The sequence below is a fragment of the Lepidochelys kempii genome, chromosome 3 (genome assembly GCF_965140265.1).
Source record: "Lepidochelys kempii isolate rLepKem1 chromosome 3, rLepKem1.hap2, whole genome shotgun sequence".
Classification (NCBI taxonomy): domain Eukaryota; kingdom Metazoa; phylum Chordata; order Testudines; family Cheloniidae; genus Lepidochelys; species Lepidochelys kempii.
Window position 1 is genome coordinate 81514216 of NC_133258.1, and position 27856 is coordinate 81542071.

At 41.2% G+C, this 27856-nt stretch overlaps 2 protein-coding genes across 4 annotated transcripts in view; one reads left to right on the forward strand and one right to left on the reverse strand.

The window, feature by feature from the left end:
* The window catches only part of CRYBG1 (crystallin beta-gamma domain containing 1), a 151570-nt gene extending 140809 nt beyond the window's left edge, over nucleotides 1–10761 (forward strand). The window contains exons 20-23 of the mRNA XM_073336915.1: nucleotides 231–354; nucleotides 1423–1581; nucleotides 4340–4502; nucleotides 10351–10761. Of these exons, the coding sequence (XP_073193016.1) occupies nucleotides 231–354; nucleotides 1423–1581; nucleotides 4340–4502; nucleotides 10351–10439 (535 nt within the window). The 3' untranslated portion in view covers nucleotides 10440–10761. The remainder of the gene's footprint in view (nucleotides 1–230; nucleotides 355–1422; nucleotides 1582–4339; nucleotides 4503–10350) is intronic.
* A 1636-nt stretch (nucleotides 10762–12397) lies between these two features.
* The window catches only part of RTN4IP1 (reticulon 4 interacting protein 1), a 43396-nt gene continuing 27937 nt past the window's right edge, over nucleotides 12398–27856 (reverse strand). Inside the window, exons 9-10 of one of the 3 annotated variants that reach the window (XM_073336919.1) lie at nucleotides 18511–18609; nucleotides 12398–12904 (exon numbers count right to left, since the gene is read on the reverse strand). In XM_073336919.1, coding sequence (XP_073193020.1) covers nucleotides 12869–12904; nucleotides 18511–18609 — 135 coding nt within the window. In that variant the 3' untranslated portion in view covers nucleotides 12398–12868. Of the gene's footprint in view, nucleotides 12905–18480; nucleotides 18610–24982; nucleotides 25139–27856 lie in introns of those variants that run through there. The other 2 variants (XR_012158009.1, XR_012158008.1) reach the window with 2 other exon arrangements.

Below are 27856 nucleotides of genomic sequence, written 5' to 3' on the forward strand. Positions count from 1 at the left end.
AAATCTACTAATGCCCGAAATCAGGAGATAATTTTATTATTTTGGAGACCACTTAAAAAGAAAGATGGTCCTGGTTATTAGCACTACTAACTTAAGCACTACTTTTTCGTGACACAAATTTCTATCTAAAATATCACTTCTTACAATTTCAGAAGCAGTATTTAATGGACATTTTAATACCGATGATGCTTGACAGTTGTTAAACATGAAAGTATATTTTGTTTTTTCAGGTGGATAATCTATGAATACAGTAATTACAGAGGGCGTCAGATGTTATTGTCACCAAATGAAATCCCAGACTGGTGTAAATTAAGTGGCTGTCATAAGATAGGTTCTCTACGACCTTTATTACAGGTGAGAGAGGCTGTGGTCTACTTTGGGGCCTGAGAGTTTGCATGAGATCCTCTTTATAGACTTCCTGTATTTTTTATTGCCAAGTTTATCTCATAGTCAGTAATTGTTTCTGGTACTACACAGTCAAAGACATTAAACAGCAAACATTAAACAGCAAAAATAGTGAACACGGAAAGAGGTTCTCTCCAAAATATTGTCTTCAATAATGCTGATGCTGGTTGTGCCATTTGGCTTCACAATACTATCTCCCAAAATCTGAATTGTCTACTATGCACACATTAAACTAAATATGTTATTTTTGAGCAATTTACTTTGACTGAATTACAACAACCAGTCAGAATTCTTAACTTCCCTCTGGTCACAAGCATTCTGATATCTGTATTGTCATGTGCTAGTCTCAGAAATTTGGGAAATGAAGCTGTTAGTTTTTTGGATACTAGCCAGAGGCACTTTCATCTGTGTAGACATTAAAAAAAATCCATTCTCTGTTTATATAATAATCTCTTAAATGCACAAATTGATTTGTGAATATAATGTATAGAGTACTGTCATATTGGTTTTTTTTTTTTTTTTTTTTTTTAGAAGTATTGGCTAATTTGAGGGCAAGTGCCATAACTGCTTAGATTCTCGTGCTCAGACTATTCTGTCATGTGCTAACATCCGTGTTGCATACTGAACCAGTTTTTATTGAGAAATAACTTCCTGCAGTTCATGAATCACTTATGTTTTTAATTATTAGAACTGGGCTAGAAATTAAAGAAGTGCCCGGTACCTATAATTAATGTATTGGGTCCCTCTCCTAGAACTGTCCTTGTTCAGGCCTGCTTCTGAACTGCTTAGCATTATGCAGAATGAGGATAAGTGCATTTTGATTGCCCTATCTAAGGTACTGGTGCAGATAGAGAACTTTCAGAATCTGGTTTTCCTTAGAAATGTTTTTTTTTTTTTTTAAATGCCCTCAGAGGAAATCCAAAGCCTAAGGGACAAAGATTCCCAAGTGCACCACTGAGTAGCACTATGTGTTCCTGCATTCGAGAATTTAGCTAAAGAGCTGTGTTGTTTTCATAGAAACGTGTATACTTCAGACTTCGAAACAAGGAAACTGGAAAGTTCATGTCAGCTGATGGAAATGTGGATGATTTGAGTCTTCTCAGAATACAGGTTACAGAAGATAGTAGATCAGATGACCAGATCTGGGTTTATCAAGACGGATTCATCAAATGCAGGGTGAGGTTTAAATTTAGTTGATTGATATTGTTTTTAAGCACCAGACTGATGTTTCTTGAAGAAAATAATTACATCTGGTAAGATTTTGTGATTCAGAATCCTTTTCAGGCTTGACAGAAGCATTGAACATTTGTTTCATTTAAAAATATTTTGCTTACTTCAATAGTAAAAAGTTCCCATTGAACGTTAGTTTAGTTTAGTTAGTTAAACAAACACACCATGTACTCTTGACTTTCTAAAATTAATTTCTGCTGTGTCTTCCTTTCTTCTTTGTTTGCCATGTCTCACTCTTCTCCAGTTCACCTGAAACATAATTTTTACTTGTTTTCCTCAAACTCATCCTTTTTTTGATTATATAACATCTTATAACAAAAAGTGTATTTTCCATTTTTCTTTAACTGAGTTAAAACACACTAGATATTTGAGTCCAACATGTTTGATTTGAGTGTTTCTGCTTGTTGAAGAACATTAGGGTCATACATACAATTGAGTCCATAACATCATGTCCTTATGCATTGTTTTCCCTCTGTCCGTGTCCTCTTTCTCCCTCCATAAAAATGTCAATTAAAATATCAAAACAGGAAAAGCTTTTAAAATATGGACCTTCCTGATAACTTCCCTTTTCAACTACACCTTTATTAAAATTGTTTGCAGAATTCAGTATTTGAACAGTATTGTGTTGAAGGTTACACTCAGGTGTTAAGGTATTTGGCATTCCAGCAAGATGAAATGGAAAAGCCCTAAAAATCTTCTTGCTGATGCAAAGTATTACTATAGAATTGGCTTCTGACTAAGGCCTTGATCCCTCCACGGACTTAAGCATGTGCTTAACTTTGTGCGCTATAAGTAGTGCCATGGAGGTCAGTGGCATTACTCATAGTGCATGAAGTAAAATATGTGCGTTAGTCTTGCAGGAATTGGGGTCTAAAGTGAATAAAATTAATACGGTGAATCTGCTTGAGTGCAAAGAATCATGTGACCTATTTCATAACGTTGTATAAATTCAATAGAGCCATTTTGTAAAGGGAGCGTTTTCTCTCCATAACTGTGTCAATTATGCTTGAGGGACAAATCTTCCTCTTTTCAATTTACTGAGGTACTGTTTGGACATGCACAGAATAGACGCTCTCGTAAAAAGGAATTATATAGACTGTAAAAATGAGGCCAAGTGAGCAAACAGCTTTAACAACATCACGTGCAAAATACTTTCCTCATGACGGTAGTTCTGTCTCAAACTGAACATATTACTACTTGGGCAGTGTTGTAATATGGCTATGGATGGGTGTTATCTCAGTCCTCTCATTTCAACATAATCAACCCATTTGCTTTATTCTAAATAAAACTTATGGTGCACAGAGAATTCATGGGGATGCAGCTTGTGCTGTACTATAGTCGTGTAGGTTAACTAGCAGAAGCTTAGGATGGCTACATTACTTGCAATAATGACTGGACCATGACTGAGTTATGCCATTGCTCTTTAGAAGTGCAAACGAAAGCTTTATACCACACTGCCAGTGTGCTCTGACACGTGTATATTGAAAAACAAAGGAGGATAAAAAAAGACTTTATTACAACTGTTTCTGAGTTCCAGTAAAGCCAGGTTGCCTTATGCCCTGAGTCAAAATAACGAGCCATGCCCTAGGCATCCAGGAAGCAGCTGAGAACTTTCCTAGCTAGCTAAGTGACAACTGGTGAGTTGCCATAAGACTCGTTCCACAGTAACTGGAGGGAGCAGGGGAGTATTTTACAGACCCACTCCCTGGCTGGCAGAGTAGAGAGAAAGAAATGGTGGTTTAGTACAACTTCTGTGTGAGCGTTGAATCTTTGCTAGCCTATCAGGAAGAAATTAGTAGATTAGAGTACAGGTGAGAAGTTTAGAGATACAGAATGAAGTAAATATATTCCAAGACTTGCAATTTGTTCTTAGCTTCTGAAAGTAAAGTATCTTGTAATCCATGTTGTCAGGACCACTTGTTAAGTAATTTGCTATCTACAGGAGTCTTATGGTAATCTTCAATTATGGAAAAAGAAAAGGAGTACTTGTGGCACCTCAGAGACTAACCAATTTATTTGAGCATGAGCTTTCGTGAGCTACAGCTCACTTCATCGGAAGTGATGAAGTGAGCTGTAGCTCACGAAAGCTCATGCTCAAATAAATTGGTTAGTCTCTGAGGTGCCACAAGTACTCCTTTTCTTTTTGCGAATACAGACTAACACGGCTGTTACTCTGAAACCTTCAATTTTGGAAATCATTGTTTATACAAAATAACATAACGTATTGTATTTGGCATTGTTATTGTGTAGTATTGTCTTGTGGCCAGTAATGCAAATGCTGGTGATATAGTGGGTGGGGAAGGAATATTGTAAAAGTGCTGCTGTACCCAGAGGCTGGTAAAAATGGAGAACTTTAGAGGTCACACCCCAAAAAGAATTGTGGTAGCCCTTTTTCAAAAATCCCTTTGCTTAGTGTAAAACAGCTTCAATGTTTCTCTCAAATGAATCTGTTTTGCTAGTCCTCTATAGTAAAAAGAAAAGGATCACAATGGAGGCTGCCATCAGAAAGAGGATCGTGGGGAAAATAAGTAGTCTAGAGTCGAATGTGGGTGAAACCCTTTCCATTACCAACAGAGGGGGAGTGATGACAAGAACCACAATCTCCTACCTATACCCTCCATCCGTGACCAGAAAACCTGGGGTACAGATATTGTTTCTACAACTACACTAAAGACTGACTGCTGTTGTCTTTTCAATTATATAGATGACTGAGGATTGCTGCTTGACAATTGTAGGAAACCTTATAACTCCTGGCTCTAAGCTAGGCCTATCACTCGAGGAGAATGAAGACAAGCAATATTGGTGTGTTAATCCTGATGGCAGGATCCATAGCAAAATGAAGCCAACATTAGTTTTAGATATCAAAGGTAAGAACCTGTTGCCTTTCGGTGTGATTTTAATTACACAACGTTTACGGTGGACTATGTGCTGAAAGTGTTCCTGAAGATTAAGGATGGCTTTATAGTTCCCAGATTTTAATCTGGGATCTGTAGGGACTGTTCTGATCATCTAGTCTGATGAATGTACTCATGCATTACAAAGGATATAGGATGTCACCCAGTTATTCTGATAACTAGCTCAAGAGCCCATGGGATTAATCTGGCTTGTGTTTCTTCATGGTCCTTATGTGCATGTGTAAGTATGCAGAAATACCCCATTGTTCTTAACTTGGTGATATACATAAAACACTTCTTAAATATAAAATTGATTTCTTTTCTTCAGCATGTTTTTCTTTAGTTTTCATTTGTATTGAGTGAATTGTCTAACACATGAAGAAAAGGAGTACTTGTGGCACCTTAGAGACTAACCAATTTATTTGAGCATAAGCTTTCGTGAACTACAGCTCACTTCATCGGATGCATACTATGGAAAGTGTAGAAGATACTTTTATACACACAAAGCATGGAAAAAAATACCTCCCCCCACCCCACTCTCCTGCTGGTAATAGCTTATCTAAAGTGATCACTCTCCTTACAATGTGTATGATAATCAAGTTGGGCCATTTCCAACACAAATCCAGGTCCCCCCCCACACACACACACACAGCCAAGCTCTGCGATACAACCGCATTTGCTCCAACCCCTCAGACAGAGACAAACACCTACAAGATCTCTATCAAGCATTCTTACAACTACAATACCCACCTGTGGAAGTGAAGAGATAGATTGATAGAGCCAGAAGAGTTCCCAGAAGTCACCTACTACAGGACAGGCCTAACAAAGAAAATAACAGAACGCCACTAGCCGTCACCTTCAGCCCCCAACTAAAACCCCTCCAATGCATTATTAAGGATCTATAACCTATCCTGAAAGACGACGCATCACTCTCACAAATCTTGGGAGACAGGCCAGTCCTTGCCTACAGACAGCCCCCCAACCTGAAGCAAATACTCACCAGCAACCACATACCACACAACAGAACCACTAACCCAGGAACCTATCCTTGCAACAAAGCCCATTGCCAACTGTGCCCACATATCTATTCAGGGGACACCATCACAGGGCCTAATAACATCAGCCACACTATCAGAGGCTCGTTCACCTGCACATCCACCAATGTGATATATGCCATCATGGGCCGGCAATGCCCCTCTGCCATGTACATTGGTCAAACTGGACAGTCTCTACGTAAAAGAATAATTGGACACAAATCAGATGTCAAGAATTATAACATTCATAAACCAGTCGGAGAACGCTTCAATCTCTCTGGTCACGCGATTACAGACATGAAAGTTGCGATATTACAACAAAAAAACTTCAAATCCAGACTCCAGTGAGAGACTGCTGAATTGGAATTCATTTGCAAATTAGATACAATTAACTTAGGTTACCTTGCATAATGACTTAGCCACTCCCAGTCTCTATTCAAGCCTATTTCCCCTTGTTTTTTCCTACCTCTTCCCTCCCCCCCCCCCGACGTTCTTGTTAAACCCTGGATTTGTGCTGGAAATGTCCCACCTTGATTATCATACACATTGTAAGGAGAGTGGTCACTTTAGATAAGCTATTACCAGCAGGAGAGTGTGGTGGGGGGAGGTATTTTTTCATGCTTTGTGTGTATAAAAAGATCTTCTACGCTTTCCACAGTATGCATCCGATGAAGTGAACTGTAGCTCACAAAAGCTTATGCTCAAGTAAATTGGTTAGTCTCTAAGGTGCCACAAGTACTCCTTTTCTTTTTGCGAATACAGACTAACACGGCTGTTACTCTGAAACCTGTCTAACACATGCAGACTTGCAATACAAAAGGACAAATAATTTTAAAATAGCTATTCCTTTAATGCTAAAACATGATTAATGTTAGACCAACCTAAGATCTGTATCCCTTACTACATATTTTACAACTGCTTTTGTTATACCATTTTAAGATTGTTTCATTTAGATGTTATCCTTGCTCTGTCCTTGTGATTTCATAGGCTGCATAGTAAACCCACTGGTATGATAAGCAGCAGATCTAACAGCTCACCATTGTTGTTTTCTCATCCGGTATAACTCGTTTTCTCCAGTTTGCTCATGTTACTTCTCTTTTAAAGCAAATAATATCTCCCCAAAACACCACTCGTTAACTTTACTCATTTAAAACCAATTTTGAAATAATGCTGTGATATTAATCAGAGTAGCTGTTACAAATACAAAATGACCTGAGACAAACATGGAAAGTGTTTATTAATGCTTTATTGAGACAAACATGGAAAGTGTTGGCAGAAATGTGAGGACAGGGTTACGCAATGTTTATAGTTCCTATAGGCCTATATAGTTCCTGTCACAGACGAGCACTATCCGTTCTTTTTCCCCCATGAGTACTAAAATTAATCACAATGTTAACTGTGTAATCCCTAATCCTTTTACAGCAGTGGTTCTCAAACTTTTGTACTGGTGACCCCTTTCACATAGGAAGCCTCTAAGTGCCACCCCCCCTTTATATATTAAAAACACTTTTTAATATATTTAACACCATTATAAATGCTGGAGGTGAAGCAGGGTTTGAGGTGGAGGCTGACAGCTCACGACCCCCCATGTAATAACCTCGCAACCCCCCTGAAGGGTCCCGACCCCCCCCAGTTTGAGAACCCCTGTGCTACAGCCAGATGGAGGAATTTTTGTTCCCCACAAGGAAAAGTGTGATTATTAATTACAAGTTTATCAACGTGTCTAGTTCAGGAAGTGCCTTTATTTAATAACTACACTGTGCAGAATATTTTCAATCTTAATTGAGCCACTAGACAAAGACAAAAGAGATTAGTATACTGGCTCATCTTCAATTAAACATTTTAAAAAGTATGTAATGTACTTTGAGTGAATACTTGAAAACTGCCTAATTGCAGAATACAATAGCTCAGAAAGGGAAAATATAGATCTAGAGAGACAGAGATCTAACCAGCTAGCTCACATTAGAAAATACAATATCTATCTGTTTGTTCTCTTTCTGATTTGAACTGCCAAGCTCAAAAGTAGAAGGGCAGAGATCCTAAACATTTATTTTTAAAAAGTTCTAAGATGAAATGTGAGGAGGTATACTCAGCTTTTTAGTTTAACTGCAAGACATAACTGCAACTCTGACAATTGTAAATATTAATAAAATGTAACCTGAGTAAAGTAGCCTCCCATGCTGGTTTAAATCAGGAGAAACTGCAGTGGAATTACACTGAATGAGAATTGGTCCCAAGACCACCAACAAAAGACGACAAAAAAATGTATCGTGATGTTCTGCTGGAACTCAAGTGAAGTTGGTTGAGGTGCTTGAGCTCACGGTCTCCAGTGGCAGGGAGTTCTGGGGTGGGGATCATCTACTCTGGGAATTGCTTCCATGCGGGGTCTGGACAGAGCCAGATTATACCGGCCTGCAAGGCACCGTGTAAAGCCTGTCTCTTTTCTCAGACATTTGACCAAGGAGGTGGTATGTTGACTCTGGAATGTTGTTTATAAGGGGATCATCTTTCCCTTTCTACCTATGAAAGGTGAAGTTACAAGTAATTGTTATAGGCAGTGTTGTAGCTGTGTCAGTCCCAGATGTTCGAGAGACAAGGGGGATGAGGTGTAATATGTTTTCTTGGACCAACTTCTGTTGGTGAGCGAGACAAGCTCACCCACCTTGTCTCTTCCCCAAGTATTTGTTGTTACACGATGTACATGTGCTTTGTGGAAGGGCTTATTTTATATATAGTGTATCTGAAAAATGAATAGGTTTAGTGTAGCTGGTCCAGGCAATTAAATAAGAACTGTCTCAAGTCCTTCCACATCGCTGGACCAATGTTAAAGCCAAATAATCAACCATCTATTTTTCAGCCCGAACACGTTCTTAGCAAATAAACTTACTTGTTCAAAATGTGTGATAATGTTGCCATCTTGTGGGTGTACTGAAATAATGCAGGGCAGTGATATTTGCCCCTAATAACCATACACTTTTATACTTTTAAATATCTGGCTTTCCTTCTATTTCAGATAGTGTCTCATACACAGTTACATTCCAGCATGCATAAATTTAAGAATATTTTACCATGATGATTACTTATGAACTGTCCTTTAGAAGCATTGCTTAGTTAATTCTTCTTTGTTATCTCTTAGTTATTTCCAATGGCCAAGATTTTTTTTTTTTTTTGTAGATCATCCTATGTCTCAACAAAATAACATCGCACTAACAGAGCCCTTTCACTGATCTCAACCTTATCACACTTCCCCTCTGCTCGGGTCTCCCTTTGCACTGGCAGTACAAGTCTGATATCTGCTGTACTACCTTTTGGCTGGTCCCAGACCATCCATCCTAGCTGGGGTGGGGGGAAATTGCTGCTGCTCCATAAGAAGCTTGTTCTTCTGCTGTCGTAAGTTCTGCTTCTCTAAGAAGGCAACATGCCACCGTGAGCAATGGATGACAGCCCTGTCACACAGAACTGAGCTACCACAAAGTGATTGCAGAGGGGAGAGGCAGTTCCAGGGCAGAGAGGATACTTTTAGGTACCTGCTCTTTGCTCCACCTCTTTCCACTAGCTTGGGCTTCTCTTCACATTGCGCTGCTGTGGAAAGCATAGGGCCAGGAATATGTGGAGCTTGCTAGGGAGATGGAAATTGACCTGCAACTGCCTGAAGGCATTTGTTTCACTATAAGAATACATCTTTGTGAATAGGAAGAATAGACTTTTCTTGAGTGAATGAACATTTTCTTCATTGGCTATCAGTCCACTCAAACACCCACTAGTGACAGGTCTGTGGCATGATCTGAATACAGCATGAAGAAATACAGGTTTGGGTGCTGTGTTAGTCACTGACTGATTTCATGTTTCGGATGAGAAATGTCCTTGCTCTAGAGGCTGAGGCTTCCCAGCAGTGGGAGCTCTAGACTGATCATCTGTGTTCGTGACCATTGATGTAATAGACAACTACATCTGTCCATTTACTGACTTCAGGAGAGAGAAAATAATGTCAGGTGTCATTGAAATAGTGCAAATGTAAGGGCATGGTTTGTGTTGCAATTTGCAGTTAGAGTGGGAGAGGTGGAGGTGGGGACATACAATATATGCACCCATATGAATAGTGTTGAATCACTTGAGGATTATCTGTTCCCTCTGGGGCACCTGGGATTGACCACTGGCGGAAGAGAGGATACTGGGCTAGATGGACCCTTTCGTCTGACCCAGGATGGCCATTCTTTAATGCATTATAGTGAGTGCACCACCTGAAAGCAAATAGCTGTGGTTATTTATGAATACTGACAACATAAAGGCTATTGTGGCCCATGCTGAAACTGCTATATGTTCTGCTGGCCAGCATCATTTCTTTTATACTGAGTTACTCCTTAGCTAGCCTTTGGAGGCCAGTTAATCACTGGATGGCTAGAACATGGGGATTGTGAGGCAGCATTTGATTATTGGAAGGTCAGAGTCCTGATCCAGTCAGCCTCACCTGACATCCTTGTCCTACTTTCTCTCCTTCACACAACAGCGGGAGCAGGAGGTGCACGACTCAGGCACCAAGTGGGGAGGCAGATAGGTTCACTCTTCTGCAGTTCCTTAGGGAGTGAGGAGGCAGTGTAGGAATGAGGGAAGTACAGAAGATGAGAATATACTCCTCTTCTGTACCTCTATTTAAAAAGGTGCATGTGATTTACGTGTCTTTGCCATGTATCCTTAGAATGGCTCTGAAACATTTATAACACTGACGCAGTCTCAATCCAACAGTTCGTGATTTTTCACATTTTATTTTCTTTTTAAATTTCTTTTAGGGGGCACACAATACGATCAAAATCATGTTGTTGTTAATGCGGTCAATGAACAGAAGCCAACCCAGTGTTGGGAAGCATTAGTTCTGTAAATCCAGACAGTTCCGTCCATCTGAGAGAAATTATAACAACACTCTGGACAATCCAACTAATGTGGCCGTCTTTGAAGAAGAGAGAGAATCTCCATCCTGCCTTCACAATAATTGTAAGAACAAGCGACAGGGTAGATTCAGCTCTAAGCATTAATTCCATAAGTTTGTGTGTTTTACTGGATGTTAGCCCACAACGATGTTGACCAATTTTTGTAACTGCTCCCGACTGTTTGTTTGTTACTAATTTTTTTAAATGTTAAGGTCCTCCTTCCAAGCAGCAATTTCATGTCAGTGATGAATTGCTAATCCAGACTATATTAAGTGAGTGTAATTTTAAATTATTTCTACAGACGTTTTTATCAGGAAAAAAGTTTTAACTATTATACTGAGAGATAATTAGATAAAATATCACAAAAGATTGAAGTGCAACATATATGGGGGGGTATGCAAAATAGATTGATCTTTGTAGTAGTATATTGGAGTATTCATCTCCTGAAAATTAACATGTAAATAATGCATTAGTACAAAAAAGAACTTCAGTCTACTGAAATTTGTTTAGAAGAATTTTTACCAAAAAATGACTACAAGGTATGTGCAGATGTATTTTAGTAAGTTGTCATTTTAAAGCCTGTATTTTAATAAGCAATCTATTTTTCTAGTTTTTCTATTAGAAAGACAGAGAATACAAATCTATAGATGTTTGTTAGCAAAAGTATTGGGCAGCAAGAAGGGTGTGTCAGCTATGAAGAATTTGCCCATTTTCTGTCTGCTTCTACTTTAAAAGGCTGCCTTACTCTTTACAAATTAAAAGTATTATCTACTTCTCTGCTTGGGGCAAATACTTCAAACCTAGAAGTAGCTCCATTAAGTGCAGTCATTACTACTCTCAGAATGTAATTTAAAATACTTCTCTCTCCTTTATTTTAAAAAAGCATCACTAGTCAGTGGTTCCAAAACTCTCCAGACGTTGTCCCAGCTACTGTCTGCCACTTGCCATAGTTAATTACGTTTGAACCCACTATGATCTTCGTATGCTCCAAACATCTTGGGTGAAGTTGAGGAGGGCAAGGTCAATGGTCTTTTATCCTCTTTAATGTCCCACAATGGTCTGTCTGGTGTCAATGCGCCTTCCCTGTTGGGCAGGACGTAACACCTTCTGCTGGAGATCAGCACTTCACACTAGTTACCATCTCTCTCCAGTCTGATGATTTACACGGTCACAGAGGCTCACAATACAACTGCTCAAATAGTACCTTACAATGTGGAATACAGATGTTATGTCAGACTAATGCAGAGAGCAACTCACAAGTATTCAGTAAAGTCTAGGCACTAAACACATTCTTATAACCCTATGTGACAGGGTCGGACCAGATGGCTATAGGAAACTAATCCTATTGGGATCCGGGAAGTGGGCGGGCGAAGCCAGGCTGTCACAGCAACCCTAGTGCAGCAATGCACTGGAGTCTAGGACAAAAGCTCATTGTTGAGGTAGGAAAGAAAACTTGGAGACGCTCATACCACAATAAGTGCCATACAAGAACTTACATACATTACCAGTCAAGCAAGTTTGAAGTTCCATGCATACTTTAGGATAGGAACCACACCTTAGCAAAGAGCTTGTTTCAAGAGAGGCATGTGAAATAACTTGTAGCAGGTTGTTCTTGTGCATTAATGGTTTACTGTCTCCCTTGGCCCAATGTTAAAATTGTGGTTTTATTTTATGTCACTGGCAGAACAGTAAATGTAAACTCTTGTACCATGCTGCTGTATTTCATTCTTGCCTAGACCAGTGTTATTACAAACCACTCCTAGCAGCCTCAGGGGGCACTCATTGGATGTTGGCTTGCATAGTAAGTCTATTAGAATGTAACTTTCTTCTTTACTGTTTGTTGCCTTGCAGGATACTGATGCTTTACTTTTTATCTTTACCTGTGGGAAAGTCAGTGCCTTCAATCTAATTTTAAGTGTGTGTGGTTGTTTTTTTCACTTCCTGTACAGACAACTGCAATAATCAACATTCAAATACATCTTACTCTTTTAAAATTGTACAGTTTTAACATGCTTTTATTCTGTAGCTCACGAAAGCTTATGCTCAAATAAATTTGTTAGTCTCTAAGGTGCCACAAGTACTCCTTTTCTTTTTGCAAATACAGACTAACGCGGCTGCTACTCTGATACCTTTTTAAAGAGTGCTACTTCTGGCTCCAAGGTGGTAATTCTGGCAAATTTTTCTGTGCTTTTTTTATTGTATACACAATATGTTATATGTACTTCACAAATTTTATTCAGGTAAATCTGATTTAGTGAAACTGTCTGCAAAGTTCCCTGTTTACATGTCTATAGTGAAGCTCGTCTGTACAGGTGCAGTGCTGCCTGCTTCTCATGCATTGTGCTTCAAATCGGTTGTGAAGAGATCACCCAGGCTGTTGTCATCTTCGGTCCTTAATTTTTCTACCATGGATTGCCTACAAGGAATGTAAAAGTGGTGGAGATAGTTGCTGCTTCTGTGACACAAGAACTACACTAAGATCACTTCTACACAGGGTATTAAGTTCTTGTTTTATCTCTCAAGTACTGTTTGATTTGTTTCAGGTTAAACCAATAATCTCTGCATTGAGCCCTGGATCTACAAAAGGACTTCGACCTAATTTCGTAGTGTAGACATACCCTTAAGCACTTTAGAACATCGAAGTAACAACACTGAGATCCTTAGACGGAGTGTATAGGGAGCCTAGCTGATTTAAAGACGGGGGAGAAATGAGCCTTAGGCTGCAATCCACAAAGTCAGCCCAGGAGGCAGGATCAGAGGAGATGCTCATGAGAAGTGTGTGTCCTAAGCCTTTCCTCTCATGCAGGTAGGCACCTAAGTCCAGGCTGCAGGGAGCACCTCTCCCTGTTTAGCAATCCACAAATGGGAACTACTTGCCTGGAGTCAGATGGCTTCGACTCTTAAATACTTTCACGCAGGAATTAAGTTAGGTGCTTGCCTCGCAAAATTACAGAGGGGGACTTGGTGGTGCCTGCTTTCACACACTCTGGCCCAATACCTATAAGTGAGAGGGAACTATAGTTATAAAGTAGCAGCCACCCTCCCTCCCTGTGATCACTCCTTCAGTGTTCATCCACAGTGGGACAACTTAAACAGCAGAGACTGGGGGAGCCGTACTTCAGAATATCCATTAGCCCAGAGGTTAAAGCACTCTCCTGCAGGGGCATGGGTGGAGGGTATAGTGGGCCAGGGAAGGCCCCTGCTCCTGCCATGTCTCCTTCACTCCTGGGGGATGTGGGAGTGAGAAGGGATGCAGAGAGCTAGAGACGGGCAGGGGAGTGAGGAGACTTGGCTGGGTGCTTGAGGGTGTGGGGGGCTGGCACTGGTGGTGGGGGTTAGTGACTTAGCCTGGGGAAGGCCTTCAGGGGTGGGGGGGCTGGTGGCTTGGCCCAGCATGGGGGCTGCTGGGGCCAGCCCGGTGCTGGCTGTGGGGGTAGTAACTTGGCTGGGGGGTTGGCAGCTTGGCCTGATGTGGCTGGGGCAGGTGGGTTGGAGCTCCTCTGTTGCAGCGGGGCCCCTCAGGGCTTCTCCTGTTGGGGCAGGGGTTGTAGCTCTGGTGGGGGGGGGGTCAGGGCCTTAAGTAGAAGGGGGGGGCCAGCAGACTAGCCTCCCCAAAGCAGGGGTTCATCTGCTGCCCATGTGCAGGGGTGTGGGAGACCCAATTTCAAATCCTTTCTCCCCCTCAGGTGGGGGGGAAGAAATAGAACCTGGGTCTCCCCCATCCCAGGTGAGTGGCCACTGGGCTAAAGTTATGAGGTAGGTGTTTCCATCATCCCCTTCCTTTTCCAGGTTGAAGGGACCCCCTCTTCAGTGACCCTATTTTGAATGGGACCTGAGCCTGTGAGCACAACTACCTGATCAGACTCTGTGCACACAATACACAGGCAAATACCTATCTTCCCCTGAGGTCAGGGCTCACTTGTGGTCTCAGGTTGGAGACAGGCATCCGAACACCTAGGTGAGGCAGAAGTTTAGGTGCTGCTAAAGGCTCCTCTGAGTACACTGATTTTTTTTTTTTAAAAAAAAAAACACACACAAAACCGCCGTACCAAGTCTCAGAGCCTGGGACAGCTGACGGGGGCTGAGGGCTAAACTATTGCCATGGGGATGTGCAGGCCTGAGCTCTGAGAGCTATGGCTGAGCTGCAGGTCTTTTATCACAGTGCAGACCTGCCCTTATGGTTCACTGAGAGTTTTGTGGACCACTGTGGAGCCTAAAAGTGGGACTTAAGTGCCTAAACCCAAGACTTCATGTCAAGGGGCAATTAAAGGTGAATTACCATAAGATGGTGAATATGCATATAATGATAAGCCTCCACTATCAATTAAGAGAAACCTACTGGAATGAAAATTTTATGGGCAAGATAATTTTTAACAATCCCAGGGAGTGGAAACTAATTAAATATTTGTGTTTCTTTGATTATAACTTCTGGTTAATTAAACTGTGTCTGGCAAATGAGAGGAATAAGGGCTACTGTGCAGGTTATAAATTGATACAGCAGCATCATAAGCAAAGGTTTCAAATAATGTGCAGAACTTGATGCAGGTTCTGAATTAAGTTGAATACCCCCATTTTCCTCAACACACTACCCCTGTTTCTCTGGTTTCTAGACCGTGTTATGCCCCATTCGTTATTACAAACATAACTAGATGGTATGTCTTAACTAGAGCTGTCAAAGGATTAAAAAAAAAAAAGCCAGTTAATTGTGACATTAAAAAAAATCATAGCTTTCATCACTGTTAAATAATAGAATACCATTTATTTAAATATTTTTGGATGTTTTCTACATTTCCAAATATATTTATTTCAATTACAACATAGAATATAAAGTGTACACTGCTCACTTTATATTTTGATAAATAGCATTATCTCCCATAAATGTAAACAAACTTGTTTGTCTGTGCGATTGGCTGAAGAAGAAGTAGGTCTAAAGTTTTACATTGTTTTGTTTTTGAAAGCAGTTATGTAAAAAAGTTACATTCGTAAGTTGCATTTTCACAATAAAAAGAGTGCACTATAGTACTTGTATGAAGTGAAATACTGAAAAATACTATTTCTTTGGGGGGGTTTTAGGGTGGGTGATTGATCGCAGTTAACTTATGCAATTAACTCAATCACAGTTTTAATCACACTGTTAAACAGAATATCAGTTGAAGTGTATTAAATATTTTTGGATGTTTTTCTCAATTACAACACAAAGTATTGATCTCAATTACAACACAAAGTATTCAGTGATCACTTGTTTTAGATTAAATATTTGCACTATAAAAAATTAATAGTATTTCAGTTCACCTCACACTATTGTGAAAGTGCAACTTATAAATGTAGATTTTTTTTGTTACATAACTGCACTCAAACAAAACAAATGTAACACTTTAGAGCTTACAAATCTACTCAGTCCTACTTCTTGTTCAGCCACTCATTCAGACAAACACGTTTGTTTACATTTATGGGAGATAATGCTGCCCTCTTATTTACAATGTCACCAGAAAGTGAGAACAGATGTTCACATGGCATTTTCGTAGCTGGCATAGGAAGATATTTACATGCCATTCATGCACTTAGGACGGAAGAATCCAATGCACCGCTACAGACTAGGGACCGAATGGCTCGGCAGCAGGTCTGCGGAAAAGGACCTAGGGGTGACAGTCGACGAGAAGCTGGATGAGTCAACAGTGTGCCCTTGTTTCCAAGAAGGCCAATGGCATTTTGGGATGTAGAAGTAGGGGCATAGCGAGCAGATCGAGGGACGTGATCATTCCCCTCTATTCGACACTGGTGAGGCCTCATCTGGAGTACTGTGTCCAGTTTTGGGCCCCACACTACAAGAAGGATGTGGAAAAATTGGAGAGAGTCCAGCGAAGGGCAACAAAAATGATTAGGGGTCTGGAACACGACTTATGAGGAAAGGCTGAGGGAACTGGGATTGTTTAGTCTCCAGAAGAGAAGAATGAGGGGGGATTTGATAGCTGCTTTCAACTACCTGAGAGGTAGTTCCAAAGAGGATGGTTCTAGACTATTCTCAGTGGTAGAAGATGACAGGACAAGGAGGAATGGTCTCAAGTTGCAGTGGGGGAGGTTTAGGTTGGCTATTAGGAAAAACTTTTTCACTAGGAGGGTGGTGAAACACTTTGGAATGCGTTACTTAGGTAGGTGGTAGAATCTCCTTCCTTAGAAGTTTTTAAGGTCAGGCTTGACAAAGCCCTGGCTGGGATGATTTAATTGGGGATTGGTCCTACTTTGAGCAGGGGGTTGGACTAGATGACCTCCTGAGGTCCCTTCCAACCCTGATATTCTAAGATTCTGATTCTATGTCCTTTCATGTTTCAGCCTCTATTCCAAAGGACATGCTTCCATGCTGATGACGCTTGTTAAAAAAATGCATTAATTAAATTTGTGACTGAACTCCTTGGGGGAAAATTGTATGTCTCTGGCTCCATGGTTTTACCCACATTCTTCCATATATTGCATGTTATAGCAGTCTTGGATGATGACCCAGCACATGTTCATTTTAAGAACACTTTTACTACAGATTTGACAAAATGCAAAAATGGTACCAATGTGAGATTTCTAAAAACAGCTACAGCACTCCACCCAAAGTTTAAGAATCTGAAGCACCTTCCAAAATCTGAGAGGGACAAGGTCTGGAGCATGCTTTCAAAAGTCTTAAAAAGAGCAACACTTTGCAGAAACTACAGAACCTGAACCCAAATCACCAAAGAAGAAAAATCAACCTTCTGCTGGTGGCATCTGACTCAGATGATGGAAATGAACATGTGTCAGTCTGCACTACTTTGTATCATTATTGAGCAGAACCCATCATCAGCATAGACACACCTGGAATGGTGGCTGAAGCATGAAGGAGCGCATCTGGCATATAAATATCTTGCAATGCCAACTACAACAATGCCATGCGAATGCCTGTTCTCACTTTCAGGTGCCACTGTAAACAAGAAGCGGGCAGCATTATCTCCTGCAAATGTAAACACACTGGTTTGTCTGTGCGATTGGCTGAACAAGAAGTAGGACTGAGTGGATTTGTAGGCTTTAAAGTTTTACATTGTTTTATTTCTGAATTTTTTTGTACATAGTTGAACTTACAAAGTAGAATTTTCATGATAAGAGATTACACTACGGTACTTAGGCAAATTGAAACTTTTTTTTTTTACAGTGCAAATATTTGTAATCAAAATATACTGATCACTGTACACGGATTTCAGTTACAATGTATCTGAAAATATAGAAAACATGCAAAAATATTTAAATAAATGGTATTCTATTTAACAGCATGATTAATTTTTTTAATTGCTTGATAACCCTAATTATTATTTTATATTGCAATAGCATTACGCGGTTTTGTGCTAGTTGCTGTGTAAACACGTACAAAGACAAGGTCCCTGAAGAGTTTAGTCTGTAGTAATGACTTCTGTTGCTGTTACTCTACAGATCAAGAAACTGTAGATTGAAGTTCAGCACTTGTTTACAACTCAACACAGCCAATGCTTCCTTTGGGGCAAAGTCATCATTCACAAGACATTTTGGAACTTATTTGAAACATGCCTATAGCACAAACTGCTCCATGGAACTAAAAATTAATGAGGCTGTCAACTTAGCTACTGCCATCAGAATGATGGATATGAGTGTCCATATGAAGAATTACAAATCCTCTTCACACATGGCTATAATCTAGCCAACCTAGAAAAGGCATTAGCCTTTCCTCTGTTTCATAAATTTAACAAACCACAAAACTGGTGTAGGAAGGACCCAACCAATTTTTTATATTAGGAATTTTACATTCAATAACTTGTTTTTAAAAACTAACTTTTAGTACTTACTACACTTAGAGATTCATGGCCTATAAAACTTTTAGGAGTGTTTTAACCTTAGGACACCATTTTTGAGAGACTTGCAAGGAAATAGTAAACTACACCTTCAAATCTACCACGTCCAAATGCCATTTATCAGCAAGAACAGACTGTAAGCAAAACAGAATGGCTGTAGATGTTATTTTTTATTAATTACATTGATCACTGTTTTCCCTCGTGCATGTCCTCCTTCTAGCCTCAGAAAGGCCTTTGGAACTTCAGAAAAAGAGAAGACTTGCTCAACAACTGGATGGATCTACGAAACAAAAACAGATAGGATCATGCTCAATCATTTGATCCCTGCCAAGTGATATCTAACAGCTTCTCCCCTCCCACACTTCCAAGTTGTATGTAATAACTAACTAAAACACAGTGACCGCTAACCTTGGACACTAATATAGTCATCTATGGTCCAAGGCTGTGAGAAAGCAGATGGATACACTGATTCTACCTTATGTTCCACACATTAATATTTGGAGGAAGAGAGGTGTTTTACACATTTTTCTTCATTGTTGACAATTATTTATTTCATGTTCAACTCAATACACACACACACACACACACCCACCCCCACCCACCCACCAGGTTCAAAGGCCAGATTTTTAAAAAGGTATTTAGGCACCTTTGCGGATATTTGAAAGCATCTATGGTCCTAACTCCCATTGGAGTCAGTGGGACTTAGGCACCTAGGTGCTTTTGAAATTCTCACTAGGCCCCCACCTTTAAAAATGCCTTAGGAGTACAAAGCCCATACTTGTTCTCATAACTCACTTCAGGCCAGTTTTTAAAAGGTATTTATGTACCTAATTCCCATTTAAACCAGTGGAGTTAGGCAGCTAGATACCTTTCAAAATCCCATCCTTTAAATCCGTACCTTTAAAAATCTATGTATAATATACATGACCAAGAAACAACTTGTACCAACAGCTATTTTGACATCTTAATTTTGCAAAATGACAGGTTTCAGAGTAGCAGCCGTGTTAGTCTATATCCGCAGAAAGAACAGGAGTACTTTGACACCTTAGAGACTGTCAGGGTTCCCTCCCCACTCTGAACTCTAGGGTACAGATGTGGGGACCTGCATGAAAGACCCCTTAAACTTATTCTTACCAGCTTAGGTTAAAAACTTCCCGAAGGTACAAACTTTGCCTTGTCCTTGAACCCTATGCTGCCACCACCAAGCGTTTTAAACAAAGAACAGGGAAAGAGGCCACTTGGAGATGTCTTCCCCCCCAAAATATCCTCCCAAGCCCTACACACCCTCTTTCCTGGGGAGGCTTGAGAATAATATCCTAACCAATTGGTTACAAAATCATCAAAGACCCAAACCCCTGGATCTTGAAACAATGCACAGATCAGTCAGGTTCTTAAAAGAAGGGTTTTATTTAAAAAAAAAAAAAAGGTAAAAATCATCTCTGTAAAATCAGGATGGAAAAATACTTTACAGGGTATTCAGATTCAAAACACAGAGGATCTCTTTCTGGGCAAAACCTTAAAGTTACAGAAAACAGGAATAAGCCTCCCTCTTAACACAGGGAAAATTCACATAAAACAAAAGATAAACTAATCTGCCTTGCCTGGCTTACCTATACTGGTTGCAATATTGGAGACTTGGATTAGGATGGGTTGGAGAAGATGGATTTCTGTCTGGCCTCTCTAAGTCTCGAGAGAACAACCAGGTAAACAAAAGCCTCTCCCTCTCCCCCAAGATTTGAAAGTATCTTGTCCCCTTATTGGTCCTTTGGGTCAGCTGCCACCCAAGTTAGCTGAGCTTCTTAACCCTTTACAGGTAACAGGATGTTGCCTCTGGCCAGGAGTGATTTTATAGCACTATATACAGAAAGGTGATTACCCTTCCCTTTATATTTATGACAGAGACTAACAAATTTATTAGAGCATAAGCTTTCGTGGGCTACAGCCCACTTCATCGGATGCATAGAATGGAACATATAATAAGAATGTATATATAGACACACACACACCCTTTCTGTGTGTGTCTATATACATATTCTTACTATATGTTCCATTCTATGCATCCGATGAAGTGGGCTGTAGCCCACGAAAGCTTATGCTCTAATAAATTTGTTAGTCTCTAAGGTGCCACAAATACTCCTGTTAATTTTGCAAAGTAATCCTATATACAGTTTTCATATCTCCTCCAAATAAGGTGAAGCAACCACATTCGCTGTCCCCATCACGGTGTGGAAATCAACACTGCTTCGCTCTTCTTATTTATACATATTCCTCCCATCTCTTGCTAATGATCACATTCCAGCTGTACCCATGGAGGGAGAACATTAGCTTCTTCTGAAAACACATCTCATTGACAGCCAACAAGGGTGCTAGAAAAGGCATCACATATTGAGCCCTCTTCCCAGAGGCCAAGATAACAAGCTCTACAAGAACACTACCCAGAGGGTGATCTCACACCTTGATGCAATATTCCTTCATCAATGGGCTGGCCATGATTATCTTAATGGAAAGAAAGATTAATATTAGCTGGTTCTGCATCTAGCTGATGCAGTGATCAAAATTTAAAGAACAAAGCCTTAAACACCCTGTTTATTATACTAGAAAGATGTGCATCATTTATAACACCCTGTTGATAAAGACAATTCTCCTTTGCGAGAAGCAGCTATTCATTTTTCCCCCCCAATCTATGTAGCTGAATACTTTAAAAATTCATAATTACTCTCTCAAATTCCCATATTATTCAAAGTGGTCGCCATGTTAGTGTATATCAGCAAAAACAATGAGGCGTACTTGTGACACCTTAGAGACTTCATGAAGTGGGCTTTAGCCCACAAAAGCTTATGCCCAAATAAATTTGTTAGTCTCTAAGGTGCCACAAGTACTCCTCATTGTTTTTGCATATTATTCAAATATCTCTAAATGCCAAAGGTATAATGCAACAACAACCAACACAAGCAGCTTGCAAATTTCAGAAGCAGTAGCTCTTTTTCAAGCTTCTAAGCGAACAGCCCCCCTCCCTCACCCCCAATTTTACCAAACTGCAAAGGTTCATTTTCAGAAACGCAGCCCGGGAAATGAGTGCATAGCACATCTACCAGTGAAGAGGTCCATATATGCACTTCCCAAGCAAGGTTTTGAAAACTGGCCACATTCTCCACCCCCCACAGCTGCACAACCCTCATATAGTAGCTGAAAGTCCTGATGTAGGGTCCTTCACTCATTCCTCGGCATATTTTCAGTTCATATGATTGATATTAAATGCCCTACAGCAGGGGCGGGCAAACTTTTTGGCCTGAGGGCCACATCGGGTTTCGGAAATTGTATGGAGGGCCGGTTAGGGGAGGCTGTGCCCGTACCTCTGCCCTCATCTCCCCCCCCCCCCCCCGCTTCTCACCCCAACAGCCCCCCTGCCCCATCCACCCCCGGAACCCCTGCCCCTGATTGCCCCCCCACTGCCCCATTCCCTGCCCTCTGACCACCCCGACCCCTATCCACACCCCCGTCCCCTGACCACCACCCCAAACTCCCCTGCCCTCTATCCAACCCCCCCGCTCCCTGCCCCCTTACCGCGGCGCACCGGTGGCTGGCGGCACTGCAGCTGCACGGCCCAGAGCGTTGCGCGGGTGTAGTGTAGTAAATTGCTCTCCATAACTGCTACCAGTAGCACATTCCTACGCGGAGCAGCTTAATACACTACGCTGGCAGCATGGCCCGCTGAAGCTGCGGGGGGGAAGGAGGGGGACAGGGACCACACGGACCACAGTGTGGGAGGGACTGGGGCTAGCCTCCCAGGCCAGGAGCTCAGGGGCCGGGCAGGAAGGTCATGCGGGCCGGATGTGGCCTGCAGGCTGTAGTTTGCCCACCTCTGTCCTACAGCAAAGCACAAATCTGCAATAAAGAATTGATCTGTGTGACTGCAAAAAGCCAGGACATTAGTAATCAAAACAACCTATTATGCCACAGTAGTCACCTGATTTCTTACTCAGAGAAGTCAAATCAGCAGTGCCAAGTGGAAAAGCATACACGACTGGGATGTAAGCTCCCGCCCACACACAAACAACTTGGAAGAAAGGATCAGAATTAGTATATTTGATTCTCCCCTAAAGCCATTGTGCTAATATATATTCACCAGCTGCATCAAGTGTGCACACTCTGGTGTGACAAGGTGGGTTAGGTAATATCTTCTGTTGGTGAGAGACAAGCTTTCGAGCTACTTCAGGTCTGGGCTCTGTGTAGCTCGAAAGCTTCTCTCTCTCATCACCAGAAGTTGGTCCAATAGAAGATGTTACCTCATCCACCTTGTCTCTCTAATATCCTGGGACTGACACAGCTACAACACCACTGCATACCACACTCTGGAGTGTGAGTTTTACCTGGCTGGACAAGGGGAGCGACACAACTGGTTTTCTTTGCAGTGGGATGGAGAACTGGCAGAGGGGGCAGTCAGATGCTGCATAACACTCACTACTACCCAATATTGGAGCAACTCTGACTGAGTTCAAGACTAATTTAGTTTTGTTATGCTGGTCAGAATCAGTGCTGCCCGAGTGATCAACAATCTCAGGGACAGGTAGGGTGACCAGATGTCCCGATTTTACAGGGACAGTTCCAATTTTGGGTCTTTTTCTTATATAGCCTCCTCCTACCCCGGCCCAATTTTTCACATTTGCCGTCTGGTCACCCTAGGGACAGGGAGGTAAAGCAATAGTGTCTTTGGCCATGCTGATGGGGTGGATCAAGCAGCTGCTGTGACTTTGCAAGGGAAATGTAGCATCAACAGCAGTGGCTGTCCTCCATTGCTTTAGCAGCAGCAGGGTGGGGAAAGAGCAGGGAAAATTCGCTAACTTGTTTGTACCGAGCATGGTTTGAGGAATCTGAACTACCTAAAGAAGTTATTAAAATAAGATCTATTTGCCGAGCTTCACTTCAGTTTAAAACAAAGAGAGGTAGACTCCTCAGAAACACACAGCACAAAACCACTGATTAGCCCAGGGGGAGTGTGGCCTGTGGCAGGGTGAGGCTATCAGAATAGTAATCAGGAAAGGTTGGAGCTCAGCTATGATCCCCAGATGGAAGCACAGACGAGCCATTTACAAGGAAAGGTACAATAAGGATAATTCCAGACACCAACACTGGTTATATAAAGATTTCAGAACAAAAACAAGACTATTACCCTCCGTAGACCCAATATACGTTTTGAACTATGAGTGATTACTTGTATCAGATTATAACACTATGTCTTAGGTTCTCAATATATCACAAAATTCACAGCACATTTTAAAAATGGTGCTCTAGGGGATTCAGAGGAATCCCTAGCCCAACCTGATAGAATGCAAAACACTGCATGTATCACTGCCACCAAATGGTCACTGCTCATATGCTCCATTGTTAGAAACCTCTGGTCTGATTTAAACACTGACCCTAGGCAATGCTCTAGAGACATGAATACTAAATTGATGATCCTGGCAATCTAAAGCATTAAAAAATTTATCTGGCCTGCTGATTAGCCCACTGTTTGGATAACCCTGAAAGAGCTGACCATATCACAGCACAATGAGTCATTTGGCCTTTACCATAATCAACTGACACAGATAAAATCTCTTCCTGTGAACAAGTAGGCAGGCTGGAGGGAGCATCCCTGTTTGCTGAATACATGATAATAAGTGGAGATTAACTGGATAATGCAAACACTGCCTATTTACAGCCACACATCAGTCCCCTGCCAATGGACACTTACTTGTTCAGGGAAACAGGATTAAATAATAAAGGCTGGGGAGAGAACGGATTACACCCACAACTACAGAATTGTTTATCTGAAAAAACAGATTGAGTTTGAATATTCTCTTGCTCTCCGTTCTTAATAATGTGCAGAACATTATAGATACAGATCCCTGGCCTCTTCAATGAGCTCCTTACGTTTTTTAAAAGGAGGAGGAGGGGAGAGAGAGGGGAAACCTCTTTGCTAATGTTAGTTAAGAGTCTGAAATGTATCAAACCCAGCTCTGAACTCAACAGGCTATGACTGAAATGCTGCATTAGGAGTCCACTCAGTAGTAGTAATTTTCAAACCGTTGGCCAATCTGAATCCTTCCTTGGAGGTCCGTATTTCTCTGATAAGAGATGCACTGGCCCTTTCAGTTCTGAAGTGAACAGACAAGCCTAAATCCTGCAGTCCTTACTCATATAAAACTCCCTAGGAGCTTTGAGCAAGAACTGAAGAATCAAACCCCATAACTCAAAAGCAATGATATTGCACTGGTTCTTTTCTGTGTTTCTACAGCACCCAGCACAATGATCCTGAGTAGGGCCTTTGGACACGAATATAAATGTTTGCTAACAATGCACTGCATACAAATATGCATATTTTGGGTTGAAATGAAGAACACACTGTAATTTTGAGACATGAAAGCATGACAGTACCTAGATCAGGGGCACTCGTTCTGTGGAAAGGGCCAAATTCCATTTGTAATTATGGTTCATGAGCCAAGATATAAATGTAGGACTCACTACTCCCCTCCCTGCATCCACAGTGAATCTCCCCTGATGTCAATGAGAAGTTTGCACAAAGATCATTAGTTGAATTGGCTTTGATGTTGCAATTAAAAATTTCATTTTTGTTTGGTACTTTATAGTCACTAAGTGGAAAATACGCTCACCTTTAGGAACACCGCTATTTCTGCCTTTTGTTTCTCTTCCTTCCCCATCCTCCTTTCTGTTTCTCTCCTTTCTTATGTCTGCATTTCCTTCCCTGCTGCATCTCTCAAGTCCCACCTTCCACAGCCTTCACTCCCACCCCCTTCTGTATTTCACCACTGAAATGATATGCAATGAAATAGTTAATGCAGACATGAGAAGTGTCATCAATAGGCTCTAGACTTAACATCATAGTGAGATTAAGGGGTGGGAGGAAAGTTCACACCTCTTGGAGGCACTGTTTGAAGTTGCTGTCAGACCCAAATATGGCACTTGCAGTGATTACTCGTGTCACATATTCAAGGGTAGCTTTGGAACCCGAAGGCTAGAAGCAGGATTTTTCTTCTTAATGAAATCTTAGAATCTCCAAAAAATATGAATATTATATGCACAAAAATACATTGAAGAGCTTGACCTCTCTGCCTTGATCTTAAAATAACTAGAGCTTCAGAAATGCCTAATGAAAAATGATCAAATATGAACACACATGCTCTGGTGGTAAAGACCCAGGAATGGGAGGGAGAAGTTCTGGATTCTATTTATTCCAAGCTTTACCAAGGACTTCTTAGGAGACCCTAGATAAGTCACAAACCTCTCTTTCTGCCTCAATTTCTCCATCTGTCAAATGGTAACAATACCTAATTCACAGGGTGTCTTTGCATAACATTTGTGTCATACACACTAGCTGCTCTTCTGGTATCTTTTAAAGAATTAAAACAGCCATATTATGTTTCTTAAAACAATATATTGCTCCTAACTGCAGTTATGATAGAGTAACACGTGATCAATAAAATTCTGATAGCAAAGTCCAAGTGAATCCAGTTATGTTTGGGGGTTTAAGTGACGCACAGGCTGTATTTGATCATAACAGGAGCAGCTTCCAGCACAATGAGGAGGAACAAGAGACTGGAGCCAGCCCAAGAGCATTGTGTTTGCCAGGCCAGGCTCGCCTCAATACAAGTTAGAGTGGCTGGATGTGGCTAATTTACCCCATGTTAAACACACTGGACTATGCAGAGGAAAGCTCTAATTGGTGTAAGGAAAAATGGACAGCTTCTCTTGTACAACTCTCTAGTCTAGTAGCAGGCAGTGGAAGCTGTTCTATATTGTATCACACACTCTTCAGTGTTACTCACTTGTGCTGTTAGTTTAATCTGACTGGTGTTATAAATCCCACACAAACAAGAAGTGAGAGCTGTTTGTGCAGCTGTATCTACTATTTATACTTCCCCTCTACATGAGTTTGATTTTTTTCAAGCAGAGGAAAATGTCTCCCCTTACTGGAGAACCCTCCTCTCCCCATGGTTTGCACACTCCCAGGGGCAAGGGCTGAGAAAATGAAACACCACACCATATTCAGAAGCTGTTTTGTTCACCACCTTTACCCATTCTACTGTAACTATTTTTAGTAAATCTAGATGTATTCCCTCCCCACCCCCCGAAGACAAGATCCCTGAAAGTCAGTGCTGATTAACCACAGAATACACAACTGCATCAGGCTAACCAATTGAGAGAGCAACACATTTGAGTAAGTGTCTGGTATCTGCTTACACTGTTCCAGGTCTAATCATGATTTATGTGAATCTGAATATTCAAATAAAGCCCAACACCTGTGTAAAGAGGGTACATTTTGAGTTAGCTTTGCTTATGGAAACTGTATTAATGTAAGCACTGAAGAATTTTCATGATCACCATGAGTAAGCTATACTATCTGAAAAGAGAGGAACAGATGAGTTTTAATAAAAAACAGAATTCACAGCATTTTATACAGCCTTAGCTACATGCAGCTCTAGAGTTCTCTCTCTCTCAGAACAAAACAAAAAACCCTACAAAGATGGGTTATTTAACAGAAAGTCTTTGCAACATCTCCCAAAAATCAATACCTCAGGCTCCAGCCAACCATCACGAAAAACTAATTAAAGTCAAGGCATCTCCACCGAGAACGCCTAAACATACAAAGCTAGACAGGGTGGGGTCAAGCTTTCTAACTGATCTTACCCTGGAGAGGGATGGACTCTGCAGAGTCAATGTGGGCTCTTATCCAAGTATTGTCTCAAATCCCTCTTCCTTCCACATGCAAAAACCTCTGACCTTAGTTCAGTTAGCTTTGGATGAAGCAACCACTAATCTGGGGATGTAAGCTAAAGTCCAAATCTGGCTGGTAACCCATCCACTTTGCATTGAGGACACGAGTTAAACCACTCAAGTGCCGATAGTCCTCCAACGCCGTGCCACAATTCCCCATGTGTCAAGAAGGACAGACAAGTACACCCACAATTCACTAGGAAAGAATCATAGTGGCTCAGCATACTGCAGCACTGAGAACCATAGGATATGTCCCCAAAAGCCCTAGAACATACACAGATGAGCGCAGCAGTGTGGACATAGCAACTCAAATGTCACTTTGCAGGGCGGCTGCTCAGAGCCAGCCTAGGGCTAACCAGCGTGTTCAGATCTGGGTGACATTCACCTCAGTTAACTCTAAAGTGAAGACAAATCCTGGGAGGCATGGGAACAAAATCATAAGAATTTTGTAAGTTAAAACCTTGGACTGCACGCAGAAACTATCAACATCAGTACAGACTATGGAGCACGGTTATCTGTTCCAAGCAAGGATCCCATTAAATACATGAGCAGAACACCTTTGTTACTAGCTGAAGTTTCTAGATAGTGTTAAGTGTAGACCCTGCAGAGCACATTGCACCAATCTGGCCATGATGGGATAAAGGCCTAAATCGCTGGTGCGTCCACATCCAAAAAGATACTGAATTTGTAGAGTCGTTTGGGATCCAAGATGCTATAGCAGAGAAGACATCTACAGCAATATGTGGCAGGAA